Genomic DNA, 16,903 nt, shown 5'->3' with positions numbered 1-16,903 from the left:
ACTTAGCGGACACTCGCAGAATACGGACAGTCAGTCTCGGCACGGACTGCTTAACACTGTAAAACCACTATGTTACGTACGGCCACCTCGGCATTACGGACGCGGACACGTATTTTGGGTCCATAATAAGTCATATACCTGCTAAATACGGACATCCACAGCAAGCTGGGAAGTTCGATCGACGAAGAAGACGATAAATCGATCAGTTGATATTAGTCGGTATCTGAGCAGCTCTCGCGAGACACGCTATTGTTATGCTTGAACATCGCGAGAACTTCGAACCTTGGCTTGTGCAGCTCGCACGAGATCGTTGTACCGCATGCTTTGCTATGCTCTGAAGTTTGCGAGAGATTACGAGAGCTTGGAATACTGATAGAGTCTATTCTTGGTGAGTGTTTTAAGTCGACGCATTTGATTGGCTGCTAGAGTTCCAAGGCAGCCAATCCAACGCGTGGAACGTGTTCGGCGGAACGGAAGTGAAAGTGTATGAGTGAATGTATCTTCTCTTCGAAAGAGTGATTCGTGTTTAACAAGATGGCAGCAAGAAATTCAAATTCAAGAAAAGGAAGAAATGCGCTGACTTTAGAACAAAGGATAAATGTTGTCAAACAACTGGAAAGTGGGAAATCATGCCGAACGATTGCACAAGAGCTTGGGTGTGGGAGAACGCAGATTTCGAAAATCAGCGTCGATCGGGAAAAAATAATGAAGTTGTGGGAATCGGGAGACGGACGTGCTGACCAGAAATGGGTTTCGAAGAAGACAACCGAATACGAAGAGCTAAATGACGCCGTGTTCGAGTGGTTTTCAACCAAACGTGCGAATCACATTGCCATCAATGGTCCACTCAGACAACGCTGGACAAATTCTTTCAAAAGCTGATGAGTGCAGAATGAAGTGAATGTGAATGTGTTGTATGAATGAGATCCAGTAACTTTTTAACAATTTAAATTTATACAGTTGATATGATAAAAAGCTTTTAAACTTGTTTTACAACAGTCAATATTAAATGTTTCTCTGTTTAATCTAAACAGCTTCTGTTTTTCTTATAAATGTACATGTACATGTGCAGTACTCTCTCTCTCTCTCTCTCAACTTGACTTTGTCGCGTTTACTTGCACCTGTCTAATAAGGACACCTGCAGAATAAGGACACTTTTGTCTGGTCCCAAGGGTGTCCTTATTTGACAGGTTTTACTGTACCGTATTTGACGGATTACAAGACGCACCGTTTTATAAGCCGCACCCCCGACTTTAAAAAAAAAATTGGGACGAGCCACGTATAGGCCGCGTCACTATATTAGCCGCCGTCGAAAAAAATATAATCAGATCGTGTCAATCAATCAAAACAACCAGGCAACGAAAGTACGGTATTTGGCAAAATCGGCTCCGAGAATAAACAAGTGAAACAAAGAAGAAAAGTGATAAAGTTTGAAGAAAAATATCACACACACAATTTTGTAACCAACACACACATGTAGTCCCGCCCGGAATAAGCTTTTTTTGGATGATTTACGACTTTTGCGCACATTTCGAGCAGACGAAAACACAACATGGCGGCTCTCGCTCCTCCAACTATCGCGAGACACAAAAAAACGAAATCTCGCACGCGCGAGATCCTGATACATCCGATGTTTCTCTGTACGCTATCTTGTCACGACGACTTGTTGACAAACGAAGATTCGCGAAAGAAAGAGAAAAGCGCCGAGTCTTGAGTAGAGAGCTAATAAAGTACCGGATAATCGCTAATCGAGCGAAATGAAAATCCGCGGCGACTTCCATTAGGTGAATGCTATTCAAGTTTAGGTAACGTTTTAGCCGCATCTTTTTATAAGCCGCAATGCGATTATTTTTGAAAAAAAGTCGCGGCTTGTAGTTCATCAAATATGGTACTTTGTGTTGTACTTTGTATTTGTATGTATTATTCTCTTTTCTGTGTTTGTGTTTCTGTGGTAAGTCTTTTTATGCCATACATGATGTCTCATATAATGCTTCCCTTTAGAGCTTCAAAGTTATCTTTTGTTGTTTGTAATTCATCTTAATGAAATTTTCATGTTGTTTTCCTAGGACCACCGGGAAAACCAGTGGGACCTTTGGAAGCAAAGGCCATCACCCGCGACTCTGTCCAGCTGGACTGGAAGCCACCTCAAGATGACGGAGGCTTGCCCATCACTGGCTACATCATTGAGAAGCGTGAGTGTTACACGACACTTGAGATTGCCACAAGTTCTCAAATGTCGTATAGTTGTGTTCTTTTATTCTACGTCGCCCGTCTTCGCAGCAACAGAAAACAACTCGTCAAATTGAGTTCGAGGATTTATTCAGCATTCAATACATACAACTGCACAACGTAGCAGAACTCAAATAGAAGCGTTTTTTTTTACATACGAATCGCGCTGGCATATATAGTAAATACTCAATCTCGAGAATATTCCAGACCGAACATGATACAACTACATTATACGAGCCGTGCGTGGACTAAACTAGCGACATTCTCCGTATGACGTACATCAAAAGCGCCGACTCACTTAATCCGAACGAACGCCACGAACTCACGACTAAACAGCATGGTAAACAACAGGCATGGGAATTGTCCGCCGAATGGCGGATTTCCGCTGAATTTTTTTTTTTGTTCCGCCGAAAATGCAAAAGTGTCCGCCGAAAAAATAAAGGGGGGAGGCACACAAAAAAGCACCGGTTACTTTGGCCTTTGCGCAAAAGCCCGCGAAAACTTTCCGTACTTTGTTCACGCACTGCTACCGCCCGCCTCAGTTATTGAACTTTTATGTTTGAAAGTAAACCAGATTGCACAGATTGTGTTACAAGTTACATTTTCCTGTTTGTCTCAACAGATAAATTTTTTTACAAATTTAAACCATATATAATACATGTAAGCAAAATTTGGTACATTTTTGTACTAAAAACTCTGATTCTAAAAACAGAATTTAATGGCAAACTTGGAGCTCAGATGACACCAGATTGCACCATCTGGGTTCTTTGGAGAATAAAAATTTCCGGGGGGGCATGCCCCCGGACCCCCCCTAGTAAGGCTAGGCGCTTCGCGCCGTCGACTTGACGCTTCGCGTCTTCAGTTAAATAAATTTTCCGCCTTTTTTACAATTTTCAATTCCCATGCCTGAAACAACTTGTTTTGACAGGACTAGAAAGTTCACCTGCATTCTCGTCCAAGCATAAATATTGTGTTTACAAAATATAATATCGGTACTTTCCCACAAAGTACAAATAAGTCAACTACATGCAACACACAAAACTAAACCAAAGCTCAGCAACGGTAGCGTTTCCTAACAGTGAGGCCATGCGCATGACATGGAGTCGCGCTGACAAGACCACAGACGACGAGGACACTGAAGGGACTTGTCACTGGAGATGAGTTCTATTTCCGTGTGGCAGCCGTCATCAATATTTTCATATACATGTAAGAACAAAACGTGTTAAGACTGGTGTTGTGCATCTAGTTTGTTCAATAAATGTCTTTCTATCTTCAATGGTTTTGGGTAGATGAGATAACAAGAGAAGGATATGGGCATTGGAATTACGTCAACATTTCGAGCATTGTCACAGATGAAACATTTACTGCAGGGTGCTCCTGATTAACAAACCGAGCAAAACTGAAAATTATTGAAGAGAAGACATGTCTGAACAGTTTATAAAGAGACAAGTTTGCAATCATTTGTGAACACCATTATTGTATGGAGGAGTAACTGTTCCCCCACCCCCTAAGAAGGTATTTCTGTCCGTCAACCACGTGAGCGATCGCCACAAATCGAGGCATCACTCGCATTTCAGTTTGGACACACCGGCTGATTGCAAATGCACAGTACGTGTTTCGACACTGAAACGTGACGATTGAGCGTCAAAATAGTTTCTTAAAACAGTCGAAAATGGAGTTAAATGTGACTTCAACACTCAGTGGCGATCGCTAGAGTAGCGATTGTTACTATATGGACACTAGAAAACCTCAGAAAATGTAATTACTTTGCGATTTTTTTAACTGAAAAACTGTTGCGGTCTTTTTCTGTCGAGCGCGAGCGTCAACGTAAAACAACGTGACGTCACTTCCTCCCCAAACGGTTAGTTTTTGAATGAAAAGAAAAATGTGGCGATCGCTAGATTGTTTAGACGGATTGGATCGCAACTTTGAAACTCGGGTCACCGTGCGTCGATCAAGGGCAAATTGACCTCGGCAACATTATAACTCACTTCAAGGGTGCACAAACTTGTATTTACAGTATACAAAATTAGGTAAACTTGTGTTTTTGTCCTGTGAAATCACAATTAGTTTCGATGCTCTTGATATCGCTATGCCGACGGACAGATCCGAATCCCCATACATTTTTTTTTGCGGAGCTAGTATAAGTTAGAATTTGTGTTATGGATATCGATTGTTGTTGAAAAACAATCATTTCAATGTGTTCTGGCACTCTCAACCACCACAGCATTGATACTTGTGCATGTGTGTGTTGGAATTTAGTTCTTTGTTTAGTGATGCTGTGGCAAAAGTAAATTCATCCATCCGTATTTTGACGATCGCCACCATTCACACGCACATAAATAAACACATTATCAAAAATTTCAACTTTTATTTTCAAAAAAGTATTTAAACAACAACTAGTTTGCATGTTAATACAACAAATACAGCAGATTCTCACAGATATGGATTTAAAAGACTAAACAAATCTGAGACTATCAAAATGGCCTGATACCATGAAACCTGCCTCAAGCAAAAACACATAAAAAGACTCTTTTGTGCAATGTTTTTGCCTGTGGATCTTTTAATGGGTAAAAATGCTTGGGGGAAAAAAATTAGTAGTCTACCACAAGTAGATATGGGATGTGAAGATCATCGCCGTGTGGTTACCGTCCTTGAAAATCACATTCTGAGAAAATTGCATTTGAAAGTTTGTGAAGTGTTTTGCTGCGCACAGTGAAGACAGATTGACAAACCAAGAGTATGTGTGCATGCGGGTACTTTTCACTGACATTTTCTTATACTCCAAGTGCTCTTCACAATCCCCTATCAGTCCAAAGTTGCACATATGGACATCAGACTGTTGCTATAACACTCAATGAAACATCAAGTACAATGATTATGATCAGCTGGAAAAAAGGCGTGTGGAATTTTACTTGCTACTCTTGATGTTCTCAGTTTTATCGCAGGAGCAGACATGTGGTTTCTGCTAATTCTTGTTTCCATTGCACAAAAAGTGGCCGATTTTTGATCGGAAATTGCTTCGAAGTAAGCATTATTTTTTCCAAAACTCATGGAACTTTGCCTTTAGGCAGGACGTCAGTCGGGCTTCTGCCAAAATAAACTCTAGACATAATGTTTCCCTGACAATTTCAAGGGATTCAATGATCTAGAGGGAGAAAAGAATATACATTTCTTATTGGTGAAATAGAGTCGGGATGAAATCCAAAAGATTTAGCCCAACATTTGATTCACCGGAAAATGCACCTAGTTGTTGCGTTCCTTGAATGAGAAAAGTTGGATTTTGCAACGAAGCAAATATCTAAGTCAAAATATCATTGTTTCACCAAGAATGAGATACATGAGTGGGAGATGGGTCCGAAGTTCGATTAGCAGTACTTTAGGATGTAACTGGGACAGTCAAGGTGGAGTTTATGTGAGATAAACAAGGCCTGACGTCCTACCTCTGTACCTGTTATTCAGGCGTCGTGGACTCGACATTCACACCGACCGCTAGCTTATTTTTCTTCGTTGCTCGATCTGCCGCAAGTTGTAACTTCCCCTGCCTCTTGCATGATAGACACCCGCCGAATTTATCTTTTAGAGGCCGAGTTGGGAGAAATATCGCTGTTTGAGACGTCGAACCGATTCGAAATAAGGTTCGCGTGTTTATGCGGATGTGGTGCGCGCGAATGCGCAGAACTACTTCCCGGCTGAAAGTTATTGGAAATGACCAATCAGCGAATAGATTTTCAAAGGTAAAGGTCACTTTCCAAATATGGAACATTTTGCAAGTGAAAGTAGCCTTCGCCAGCTCTTGTGTTGCGGCCGTTGAGGGACACAAACGGGCTTTATTTCCATGACTGTGACATCGTCAACAAACGGAAATTCCCGCTGAGTACGCTGCATGCAATAACTTTGACAAACTCATCGACATGTTGCTGCTGCTCTGCCATGAAAAAATCGATTTTTGTTATAAGTCTGCATATTTTTAGCATTCACTCACTTTGCAAATCATCACTTTATTGAAAAAAGAGGATGAAATTGACAAAATAAACATCATGCAGTTATTCTAGGGTGTTCAAACTGCCTAAAAATGATAAAAACCCAAATCACATCATGGGACCATTTTGGATCAAAATTCCGTGCCACCTCTGCCCTTAATCCATGTAGTGTAGTCAATTGTAGGGGTTCCATGGTGACATTGTTATCAGGATGAAAAGAAAAGTTATCTGAAAAATATGATTTATTTCTTTTCAGGTGACGATGATTACGAGGATCAAGTTGGGCCTGGCGTGGAGGGTGAACGGGGCTCCAAGCTGGTGTCTGACAGGGACCCTGATGCTCCCATGGGGTCGCCTTCACGCGGCGGGAGCGTTTAAACAGAGCTACCCCACCCCTTTACTTCTCTTCTTTTGTCTTATTTCTGCCTTACCAGTCCTTTCACCTATATTTCCTTCCAAGAAAACTCTCCCTACTATTCCCTGCAGTTTTCCAATTCTTTTCTTGTTGTCTTATTTCTACCTGACCGGATCCATCACCTTTATTTCACTTACCAAAAGTCTTCTTTTCCACATCCTTATTTCTCTGCACCCCGCATGTTGTAAGAGGCGACTAACGGATTCTGTTTCTCCTTTTACCCTTGTTAAGTGGTTCTTGTATAGAATATAGTCAATGTTTGTAAAGATTTTAGTCAAGCAGTATGTAAGAAATGTTTAGTCCTTTGTACTGGAAACTTGCATTCTCCCAGTAAGGTCATATATTGTACTACGTTGCAAGCCCCTGGAGCAATTTTTTGATTAGTGCTTTTGTGAACAAGAAACACTTAACAAGTGGCTCTATCCCATCTCCCCCCTTTCCCTCGTCGCGATATAACCTTCGTGGTTGAAAACGACGTTAAACACCAAATAAAGTAAAGTAAAAGGGATCCTGATGACGACCAAGTTGTGCAGCCTGAGACTGATGAGTCTGACTCCGACTGTGATAGCGTAATGTATCCTGCCCTAGTTACACCTTGCAAACAAGACAAATCTAGAGCTGATCCTTTACATGTTGCAGAAAAAGCTCCCCAGGAAAACAAATGGGGTAAAAAACATTCATGCAAATTTTGTTCAAAAATGGTAGTAAAAATGTCGACACATTTGACAAAGGTCCATGCTCACGGAGCGGATGTGGCGGCAGTTTTGAGACTTCCCAAAGGATCCAAAGAGAGAAGGAACGGGTTTGTAAGATTGCTCAATGAGGGAGACTATAAACACAACTATGATGTGTTGGAAGGCCAGTCCGGAACAGTCATTCCAAAGTACAGAAAAGCAGGTCGCCAGGTAGGTCAACTTTCAGCCTGCAGGTTTTGCCAAGGGCTGTATGCCAAGTCCCTGTTGAGTAAGCATTTGCACAACTGTCCACAAAATCCAGATCCAAGTAAGCACTTGAAGTGGGGCGAGTGTTCCAAGGTAGGATCATACATGCTTCCCATTGGAAAAGAAAAGAACAGTGCCTTCTTTCAAGCTGTTGTTGGAAGAATGAGAGATGACGCCGTCATGAGAGTCATAGCAAATGACAGTCTGATCATCAAGTTTGGTTCCAGGTTGTTCTACAAAAAAGATGTGGAAGAACATACTAGGGGCAACATCAGCAGCCGGCTGAGAGAACTAGGGCGTTTGGTCTTGGAGTTAAAGGCAAAATCTGAAATGAAGGTTGCAAGCCTTAAACAAGCACTTGATCCTATCCATTTTGATTTGGTCATTGAAACAGTCCGAGCCATGGCTCACTTTGAAGAACCAAGCCATGCTTACAAGAAAGGGAACCTGGCTCTCAAACTTGGCTACTCTCTGAAGACCTGCTGTAAAATTCTTGTGTCGGAAGCCATCAAATCCAGTGACAAGCTTTTGCTGGAAAAAGTCCAAAACTTTTCTTCTCTCCTGGCGAGTGATTGGCATGATTCTGTCTCAGCAGGTGCTGCTCAGTCGGTCACAATGGCTAAAATGAACAAACAGCTCCTCCTTCCCTCTTTGAAAGACGTCGAGAAAGTGAATGGTGTGATCAACGAGGACATGCAATCAACTGAATACAGTGTCCTGGCCAAAGCCACACTAGCCTCTCTGACCATCTTCAACAGAAAAAGAGGAGGGGAGTTGCAGAGAATGAAAGTTCAGGACTTTCAAGTGTTGCAGTCGTCGTCAATTGAGGAGGAAATGCTGAAAACTCTGACAACAACTGAGCAAAAGCTTGTCAAGATCCTACAAAGAGTGGAAATCAAAGGAAAGTTCACACGACCTGTGCCCATCCTCTTGACACCAAGCATGGTTCATGCTGTTGAGCGTTTGTTGAAGATGAGAGCTGAGAAAGACATCACAAGTCCATACTTATTTGCCTCAAGTGGTGAGAAGCCCTTTAGGGACTCTGACGTCCTTAGGACCTATGCACAGAAGGCGCAGGTGGATTCTGAATCACTGTTCACAGCCACCAACCTCAGGAAACAACTAGCAACACTTAGCCAAGCGATGGAGTTGTCAAAGTTAGAGGAAGACCAACTGGCAGGCTTTCTCGGACATGACATTCGCATCCACAGGGGTGTCTACAGAAAGCCAATTCAGATTGTTCAGAAGGCAAAGGTAGCCAGTGTCCTCTTCAAACTCAACAGAGGTGTTGATATACCCGAAGAAATTGACGAAAAGAGTCTTGAAGAAGAAATTCTACCTGCAGATGAAGAGAATGAAGATGAGGAACCTGCTGCCACTGCCAGCGCTGAAGTGTCTAAAGAAGAAAGACCACCATCTTGCTCTCTTTCAAATGAAAATACAGCTGGAGCTTGTGCATCCGTTGGTGATGTTTCCCTTACCATCGCCCCAGCTACCAGTACATCAGCTAAAGGGGGTAAAACACTGACTCAGAAGAGAAGGCCTGATGGAACAAAAACTCAGAAGAAAATGCCTTGGAAAAAAGAGGAAATTGCTGCAGTTGAGAAACATTTGGCTGCATGTTTTTCAATGAATAAAGTCCCGCAAAAACTTGAAGCAGAAAGATGCAAACAGGCAGAAAGTAGTGTTCTAAAGCACAGATCCTGGAAGGACATTAAATACTGTGTCCACAATCGTCTCAAGCAAATAAGGTCAAAGTAGGTACCTATAATGGTCAGAAGTTGCAAATGAGAGACTGATCTCTTGGGAGCGCTAACTGGTGAAGGGTCAGCTCTAGGGAAAACTTTTGAGTTGAGATTAAAGGCCTTACTCTGTATTTGTAGAGGCAGCTTACATCATCTTGGTTTGCAGCTGGTATTTCTGCCACATGGCATAAAGGAAACTGAAAGTATGGATTGGTAGGTTTGTCAAAATTGTTGGCTGTAAACACAATCCCATGTTGAGAAAAAACAAACACCAAAAACAACACTTCACATCTGCAGGTTCCCGCAGTGGGGCACTGCGGTTATGAAATTAAAAGCCCCTCCTGTTTTTGGAACCGCAGGAGCTTTCTAGTTTGCTGTTAGGTAGATTTTTGGTTCCTCTTTCCTGTCATGCTCTCTTTTTCTTCATGAATTCTTTTCTTTTTTCTGCCTTCTTGCTCATTCACCTGTATTTTTTCCAAAAATCTCTTCTCTTGCCGCTTGTCTCGCGATTCATGTATAGTTTAATCTGTTAGTGTTCTGATGTAAGTCCAGCAGTAGATAGGTTAAGCCTATTTTAACATACTGGAAACTGGTAATCTTCCAGTAGGTATTAATTTAGTTTTACTAAAGCCTGCTGGGACACAAGTAATGGGTTAGTGCATTTGTAAACAGGAATCGCTTGACAAGTGGCCCCCTTCATCCCCCCCTTCCTCGTCCTGATATGGCTCTGCGTAGTCGGCTGGACGTTAAGCAACAAATAAACAAACAAACAAACAAACATCTGCAGGTTTTATTAAATCTTACATTCTTATGTTATAATAATTATGAAAGTCACGGCATTGTACATCAAAAAAGAAAGTTGATTTGGCTTGCAAATCTCATCATGCCATATTTAATCTAGCATTTTCCTGGAATATTGTTTTCTTTGATTTGATTTTGACAGACTGTGACACACCTCTAATGAGGAGTCTTAATTTGAAAAAAAAATTCAATCTTTATCTATTAGGGCAAATTCTGTTGAAAAGCTCTTTTTATGCTATTTCTTTGATTGGTTTTTGACAGTGTGGCTAAAGTGTTAAGCTGTCGGCAAAAATCTTATTTTAAGTTGGTTATTTTTATTTTTGTATTTGATTTGCTACAATGAGGCAGTATTCCAGGGAACACCCTAATAGAATGGGTTTCTGAAAAATGATGAGGTTACAATTTATGCCTCCAGTTCTTATGTTGAACAAGGCGTGTGTGTATGTTTTAATTTTTAATTTCTCAGAAATTAAAAGTAATTACTGTTACAAAAGGGCAGGTTTGTACATAGAAAGTAAAAAGACTTCTCTTCACTCTTTGGGATAATAGAGAGATTAAGAAGCACTACCACATTCGTTTCGTTGGCATTTTCGGTTGTAAAACGTCACACCTTTTTGAGTACACGTGACTTCCGATCTCTACGAACAGAAATTCGCTTCGCCAAGAGAAACGAAATTTGTAGAATTGGTCATTCTGACGAAAGTGACTTCGGTCGCGTTTTATATTCGAATAGTCATAAAATATGCCTACCTTGTGTAATCGATGTATGCTCTGACATCTTTAGGCGCGATTTATCATTGAAATGTTTTTAAAAATCAAGTTTAAAAAGCCGTAAAGCAGGCTTGAATTGGGTAAGTGAGTGACTGAGCAGACGAAAGAAATTTCAAGATGGCGACCCAAACATCAGGCCGACTCAACTTTTCAGTCGGCTGGTCAAGCCGCCTAGAGGAGAAAAATGCATGAAGCAGTTAAAGTTTATGATGTGTTGAGTTGTGGCCTGAGTATCTGATGCGTTTCAGCAGAAGTGAGGCAGCTGGTATTATCTGATCGACACTTCTGAACCGGTGCGACCAGCGAAACGAAATTCTTCTGTCCTCTTAACCGCTGTACTAGCGACACATGGTGTTCCCCCGCCGAGTGTTTTTTGCAACCACGAAAATGCCAACCATATGAATGTGGTAGCCCTTCTTAAAGTCTCTAATGTAAAAAAAAAAAACTAAAAAAAAAATGAGAGAGTATGATTGTAATGTTCACTAAAATGCATGACTTAAATTTTAGTTGCTTTGCCTTGAGAATCTCAGCATGTTATTTGTAAGCTAGAATTTTGCTGAAATATTAGTTTCTTTGATTTTTGTTTTGTTTGTGTTATCATTTTGCTTTGTTTATTATTTGATTTGCTACAATTAGATTTATTTGAGTGAACACCCTGTCAGAATGGGTTTCTGAAAAATAATGGGGTTACAATTTCTGCATCCTATTTTCATGTTAAAATAGACGTTAGTATGCAGTTTTGATTTTATCCAGCTTTTTTTCTGTGAAATTATTTGTAATACTTATTAAGGGCAGTATTGTACATAGAAAGTAAGAAAAGAAAACACAACTCTTCACCCTTTGGGATATGTACGGTTGAAATGCAAAACTTACATTTCAGTTGACTTGGCTTGAACATCTCGCTGTGTTATATTTTAGCTAGAATTTTGCTGAAATATCATTTTCACTTTTTTATTTTGAAGGACTGTGTCACACGTCTTGGCGGGAAAATCTCCTATCTTAATACTGTGAGGGGAAAATCTGTTTAAAATTAACTATATTTATGTAATGTTTCTTTGCTGTTTGAAAATATGTAACTAAAGTGTTCAGCGGTCAGCAAAAATCTTATTTTAAGGTTTTTTTGGTGTATTTGTTTGATTTGCTACAATAAGGGTGTGCATTCAAGTGAACACTCGGCCAGAATGGGTTTGTGAAAAAGAATGTTACAGTCATGCATCCAATTTCTATGCTGACATTTTTTTGCATGGGTGTTTCTTTTTTTAAATAAACTTCAATCAATCTTATGTTTTTAGTGATAATGTGATAATGTGTATACACATTTAGGGCTGTTTTTCAGTATTAATAACATGTTCTGTTTGATTAAGGGTATTCAGCTGGTATTTCCTTGTTTTTACTACCTATTTTATTCATGTTTTTATTACTTTATTAGTGGAAGAATCTGTTGTAATGTATGTTTGATGGTGTATGCTTTTAATCAAGCGTTGCTGACTATGAATGTAGATGTAAATGCTTGTATAACTGTGTTTGAATTTTAAATGTGTCAAGCGCAAAGAGCATAATTGTAAAGTTATGATGTTGCGCTATATAAATGCTCATTTATTATTATTATTATTATTATGTTCTGTGAAGCTATTTTTAATGTAACTTTTTGTTTGTTTGTTTCTTTTTTTCCCTTTTTTTGGTAGTTTCCTACTATTCACAAGACACTTGCACTCTTTAGTGGTGTTTTTTTCAGGTTAGATTCATTTTTATTACAGAATACATTTTGCCAAGCCACTTGTACTTCCTGTTTTGTCAGCTTATGTCAGTCTTGCATCAGTCAACAAGAAAGTTAACAGGGAACACCCTAACAGAATGGGGTTCTGAAAAGTAATGAGGTTACAACTTACGCCTCCAATTCTTATGTTGAAATAGACGTGTGTGTGCATTTTGATTTTCAATCTATCTTGACGTGTTCTGTGAAATTATCAGTGATCATTACTACAAAAGGGCAGTATTGTACCTAGAAAGTAAAAAAACAACCAACTCTTCACTCTTTGGGATAATGTAATGTTTACTGAAATGCACGACTTAAATTGTAGTTGCTTTGGCTTGAGAATCTCATCATGTTATGGTTCATCATGTTCAGTTACTGAAAAAAATATTAGTTTTTTTGATTTTGAAATGCCATGTTTTATCGTTTTGTTTTGTTTGTTTTATTATTTTGTTTTGTTTGTATTTGATTTGCAACAGTGAGGCCTTATTTGTGAGTGAACACCCTTTCAGAAAGGGTTTCTGAAGATTAATGGGGTTACAATTTTCTGTTTTGGCAGCTTATGTCAGTCTTGCAACAGTCAACAAGGAAAGATTGCTCTTGTGTGTGAAAAGGATTTAAAAAAAAATATTCTATTTAATTGTTTTAATTTTTTTGTTTAGCATACTGTAATGTCATGGATCACAAGTAGATGAAACTTTTTGACGAAAGAAATCTCATATGGTTTGTTGTTATTGTTGGAGTTAGGAGAGGTACTGCTGTATAGCACAGAATTGTCCATGATCCGTTTGAACGATTCAAGTGTACTCAGTATACTTACCTTTTTTTCTTATGTTGAATAAAACACACCACGAAAAACCATGGATGCAGTCTGTACTCATTTCAGTGTGTGATATCACAATGGGCAGCAAATGGTTCTATATCTTCCTCCTCCTCCCCCTCCCCCACACACAGATCTATGAACAATTTCCACATAACACCTGCTGCGAACTGGACACGAATCCCAAAACTATTTGCTTTTCAAAGTGTTCATAGTAACCTGACAAAAAAACATACTTACCTTATATTGGCCAGTTGTCAAGATTTGTATTTCAGGTATGAAGCAAATATTTTTCGGGTTCGTGTTCAGTTAGTCAAATATGGAACATTTGGTTCTATTATGTGAACTGAAGGATTTATGTAATAATCATCATCAAACACAATCTAAAACCTACAAAAAGAAGGCAAAAGTCAAAGTTCTTGCATGATAACAGATCAATTATCCACCCATATCCTTTGGGGTTTATGGAAAAGAAAGTATACAATCATTTCTACAAATACCACAGTATTAATTACAAGAATATTTTTTGCACATTAAAATGCATACATAATGCAAAATGTTCAAATCAGATAACTATACAGTCCACACACAAAACATTCACACACGTTGGACCAAGGGAGACCCCTAACGCGTAGGATCTTAAAGGTTTTTAAGAGAAAAGACTAAAGTGTATAAACCCAGGTGTCTGTGTTTCTATAACATGTGTGAACCCAAATGTCAGTGTGTTTTGTGAATGTGTGTACGAACCCAAAAGTAGGTGTGTTTCATGTCAGGACAAAATGGGTTCACAATTCTAGAAACCCATTTTTCTAAAATGCCCCATTTTTATTTCTGTGTGTGCTTGGCTTGTTTTTTATTAATACTTGACCAGGACCTGTTCATGAATTCACCTCACATTCCTGCCTTTTTGAGCCAAAGCTTGAGTTTGAAATATGGTAAGAAAGTGATGTACCCATTTGCACCATGTATTGCAAAAAGCCCCATTTTGACTCAAATACAAGCATGTGTGTGTGTGTGTGTGTGTGTGTGTGTGTGTGTGTGTGTGTGTGTGTGTGTGTGTGTGTGTGTGTGTGTGCGTATATGTCTCTATGTCCGTCTAAGCATGTGCGTGTGTGTGTGTGCACGTGTGTATGTGTACGTATTCCAGTAGATATATGTATCGGGTACAACACGAGTGTTTTTTTGTATGGCTTGTATTTCAGTCAAGACCCAGCGGATGAATATCATAGGGTTCCACGAGTCTGTGGTGAATATAACAAATCACGAGTGTTGAAACCTGTATATCCCATGTGACAGAAACAATTGAAAGTGAGCAATGCCTTATTCCGAGATTATACAAATTCTCTTGACAGAGCAAAAGAGAGAGAACATAGTGTCCCTTCACATATAGCCCTATTGGGGAATTCAGAACCTTCTCGGACGGGATCAAGATTTCATAGGGAAGCTAACACCCCCAGACTATATATGTATGTGTGTGAATGTGTGTGTGTGTGTGTGTGTGTGTGTGTGTGTGTGTGTGTGAATGTGTGTGTGTGTGTGTGAATGTGTGTGTGTGTGTTAGTGTGTGTGTGTGTTTGTGTGTGTGTTTGTGTAATTGTGTGTGTGTGTGTGTGTTTGTGTTTGTTTGTGTGTATGCTCGTGAGTGTGTTAAAGTGTGTGAGAGAGAGAGAGCGAGAGAGAGAGAGAGAGAGAGGGAGGGGGGAGAGAAAAAGAGAGAGAGAGAGAGAGAGAGAGAGAGAGAGAGAGAGAGAGAGAGAGAGAGTAAAAGCATAGCTTGTTGTGCGGTCCCAAGTTTGTATAATGAATGCCCACCCCCCCCCCCCCCCATATTATCTAAATAAAATTATGTGTAAACCCAACACGCGTGTCTAATCCAAGCCGGTTCACCATCAAGTCAAAAGGATTAAAGAAAACACAAATTAATCCATGTCGTGCAATGATTGATATTATTGTTAAATCGACCTCAAGCGGTGCAGGGCATACTCTTTTTAAAGAAAGCGCGTTAATCCCTTGAATACACATATATATGACGATGCGTTAATCCCTTCAATAATCTTATATATATATGAAAAGGTTTTAATCCCTTTAATCAACATAAATATGAAGGTGCGTTTATCCCTTCAATTTATCGTATATAAATGATAATGCGTTAATCCCTTCGATCAAAATATATACGACGGTGCGTCAATCCCTTTATTCAACATGTATACGACAGTGCAGTGCGTTAATCCCTTCAAGAAACGTATGCGTTAATCCCTTCCATAAGCTTAAAGATGATGGTGCATTAATTAAGCCCCTTCGTCAAACTTTTCGTTAGATATGATCTTCTCCCTGTTGAAAGCATGTAATCAACTAAAACAAAATCCTCCCACTTGGATAACGGCAGAAATTAGATCCTTCTCATGAGAAGAAATGCTGATGAAATCGTTAGTTGAAATAGGGGTTTGTTTGTTTGTTTGCTTAACGCCCAGCCGACCACGAAGGGACATATCAGGGCTGTGCTGCTTGACATATAACGTGCGCCACACACAAGACAGAAGTCGCAGCACAGGCTTCATGTCTCACCCAGTCACATTATTCTGACACCGGACCAACCAGTCCTAGCACTAACCCCATAATGCCAGACGCCAGGCGGAGCAGCCACTAGATTGCCAATTTTAACGTCTTATGTATGACCCGGCCGGGGTTCGAACCCACGACCTCCCGATCACGGGGCGGACGCCTTATCACAAGGCCAACCGTGTTGAAATAGGGGTCGCTCAGAAAGGTTTGTCTTTAGTCAGTTAGTTAGTTAGTTAGTTACACCCCGCGGGTTAGGGGGAGTCCCATATTGGTTGGGACGAGAAAGAATTTACCCGATGCTACCCAGCATGTCGTAAGAGGCGACAAACGGTTCAGTTTCTCCTTTTACCCTTGTTAAGTGGTTCTTGTATAGAATATAGTCAATGTTTGTAAAGATTTTAGTCAAGCAGTATGTAAGAACTGTTTAGTCCTTTGAACTGGAAACTTGCATTCTCCCAGTAAGGTCATATATTGTACTTCGTTGCAAGCCCCTGGAGCAATTTTTTTATTAGTGCTTTTGTGAACAAGAAACAATTAACAAGTGGCTCTATCCCATCTCCCCCCTTTCCCCTATCCCATCTCCCCCCTTTCCACGTCGCGATATAACCCTTCGTGGTTGAAAACGACGTTAAACACCAAATAAAGAAAGAAAGAAAGAAAGTTAGTTAGTTAATTCGAGAGTTAGTTAGTTCGTGCGTTTGTTCATTCGTTCGTTAGTTAAAACAGCCTGACCCTGATCCTGCCTTTTATTGCTGTATTCACGTCACGGATTTATTTTACTGATGCTGTTTGTATTCGAGTCCTTTGAGAAAGCCCAAAAGGTGACAGCCCAGAGGCTTAAAAGTCTGGTGGATGTGGCTACGGTTCAATTGCACACATCCTT

General features: G+C 40.0%; 1 protein-coding gene across 2 annotated transcripts; it reads left to right on the top strand.

The window, feature by feature from the left end:
- The first annotated feature begins 3,307 nt into the window (after positions 1-3,307).
- LOC138951138 (uncharacterized) lies at positions 3,308-13,499 on the top strand. Of its 2 annotated transcripts, none has more exons than XM_070322779.1 (2): positions 3,308-3,435; positions 6,469-13,499. In XM_070322779.1, the coding sequence occupies exon 2, from the start codon at positions 7,200-7,202 to the stop codon at positions 9,327-9,329; it is 2,130 nt and encodes a 709-aa protein (XP_070178880.1). In that variant the 5' UTR covers positions 3,308-3,435; positions 6,469-7,199; the 3' UTR covers positions 9,330-13,499. The 2 variants fall into 2 exon arrangements, 1 of the variants encoding a protein (XP_070178880.1); XR_011451006.1 differs by lacking the exon at positions 3,308-3,435 and having other exon boundaries at positions 3,966-9,610; positions 10,101-13,499.
- The last annotated feature ends 3,404 nt before the right edge of the window (positions 13,500-16,903 follow it).

This window comes from Littorina saxatilis, linkage group LG16 (genome assembly GCF_037325665.1).
Source record: "Littorina saxatilis isolate snail1 linkage group LG16, US_GU_Lsax_2.0, whole genome shotgun sequence".
In the NCBI taxonomy this organism is placed as follows: domain Eukaryota; kingdom Metazoa; phylum Mollusca; class Gastropoda; order Littorinimorpha; family Littorinidae; genus Littorina; species Littorina saxatilis.
The sequence above is the reverse complement of the archived record's forward strand: the minus strand, read 5'-3'. Positions and strand labels throughout refer to the sequence as shown.

Excerpts from the sequence above, each read along its gene's own strand:
- LOC138951138 (XM_070322779.1), top strand. The coding sequence starts at position 7,200 with ATGTATCCTGCCCTAGTTACACCTTGCAAACAAGACAAATCTAGAGCT.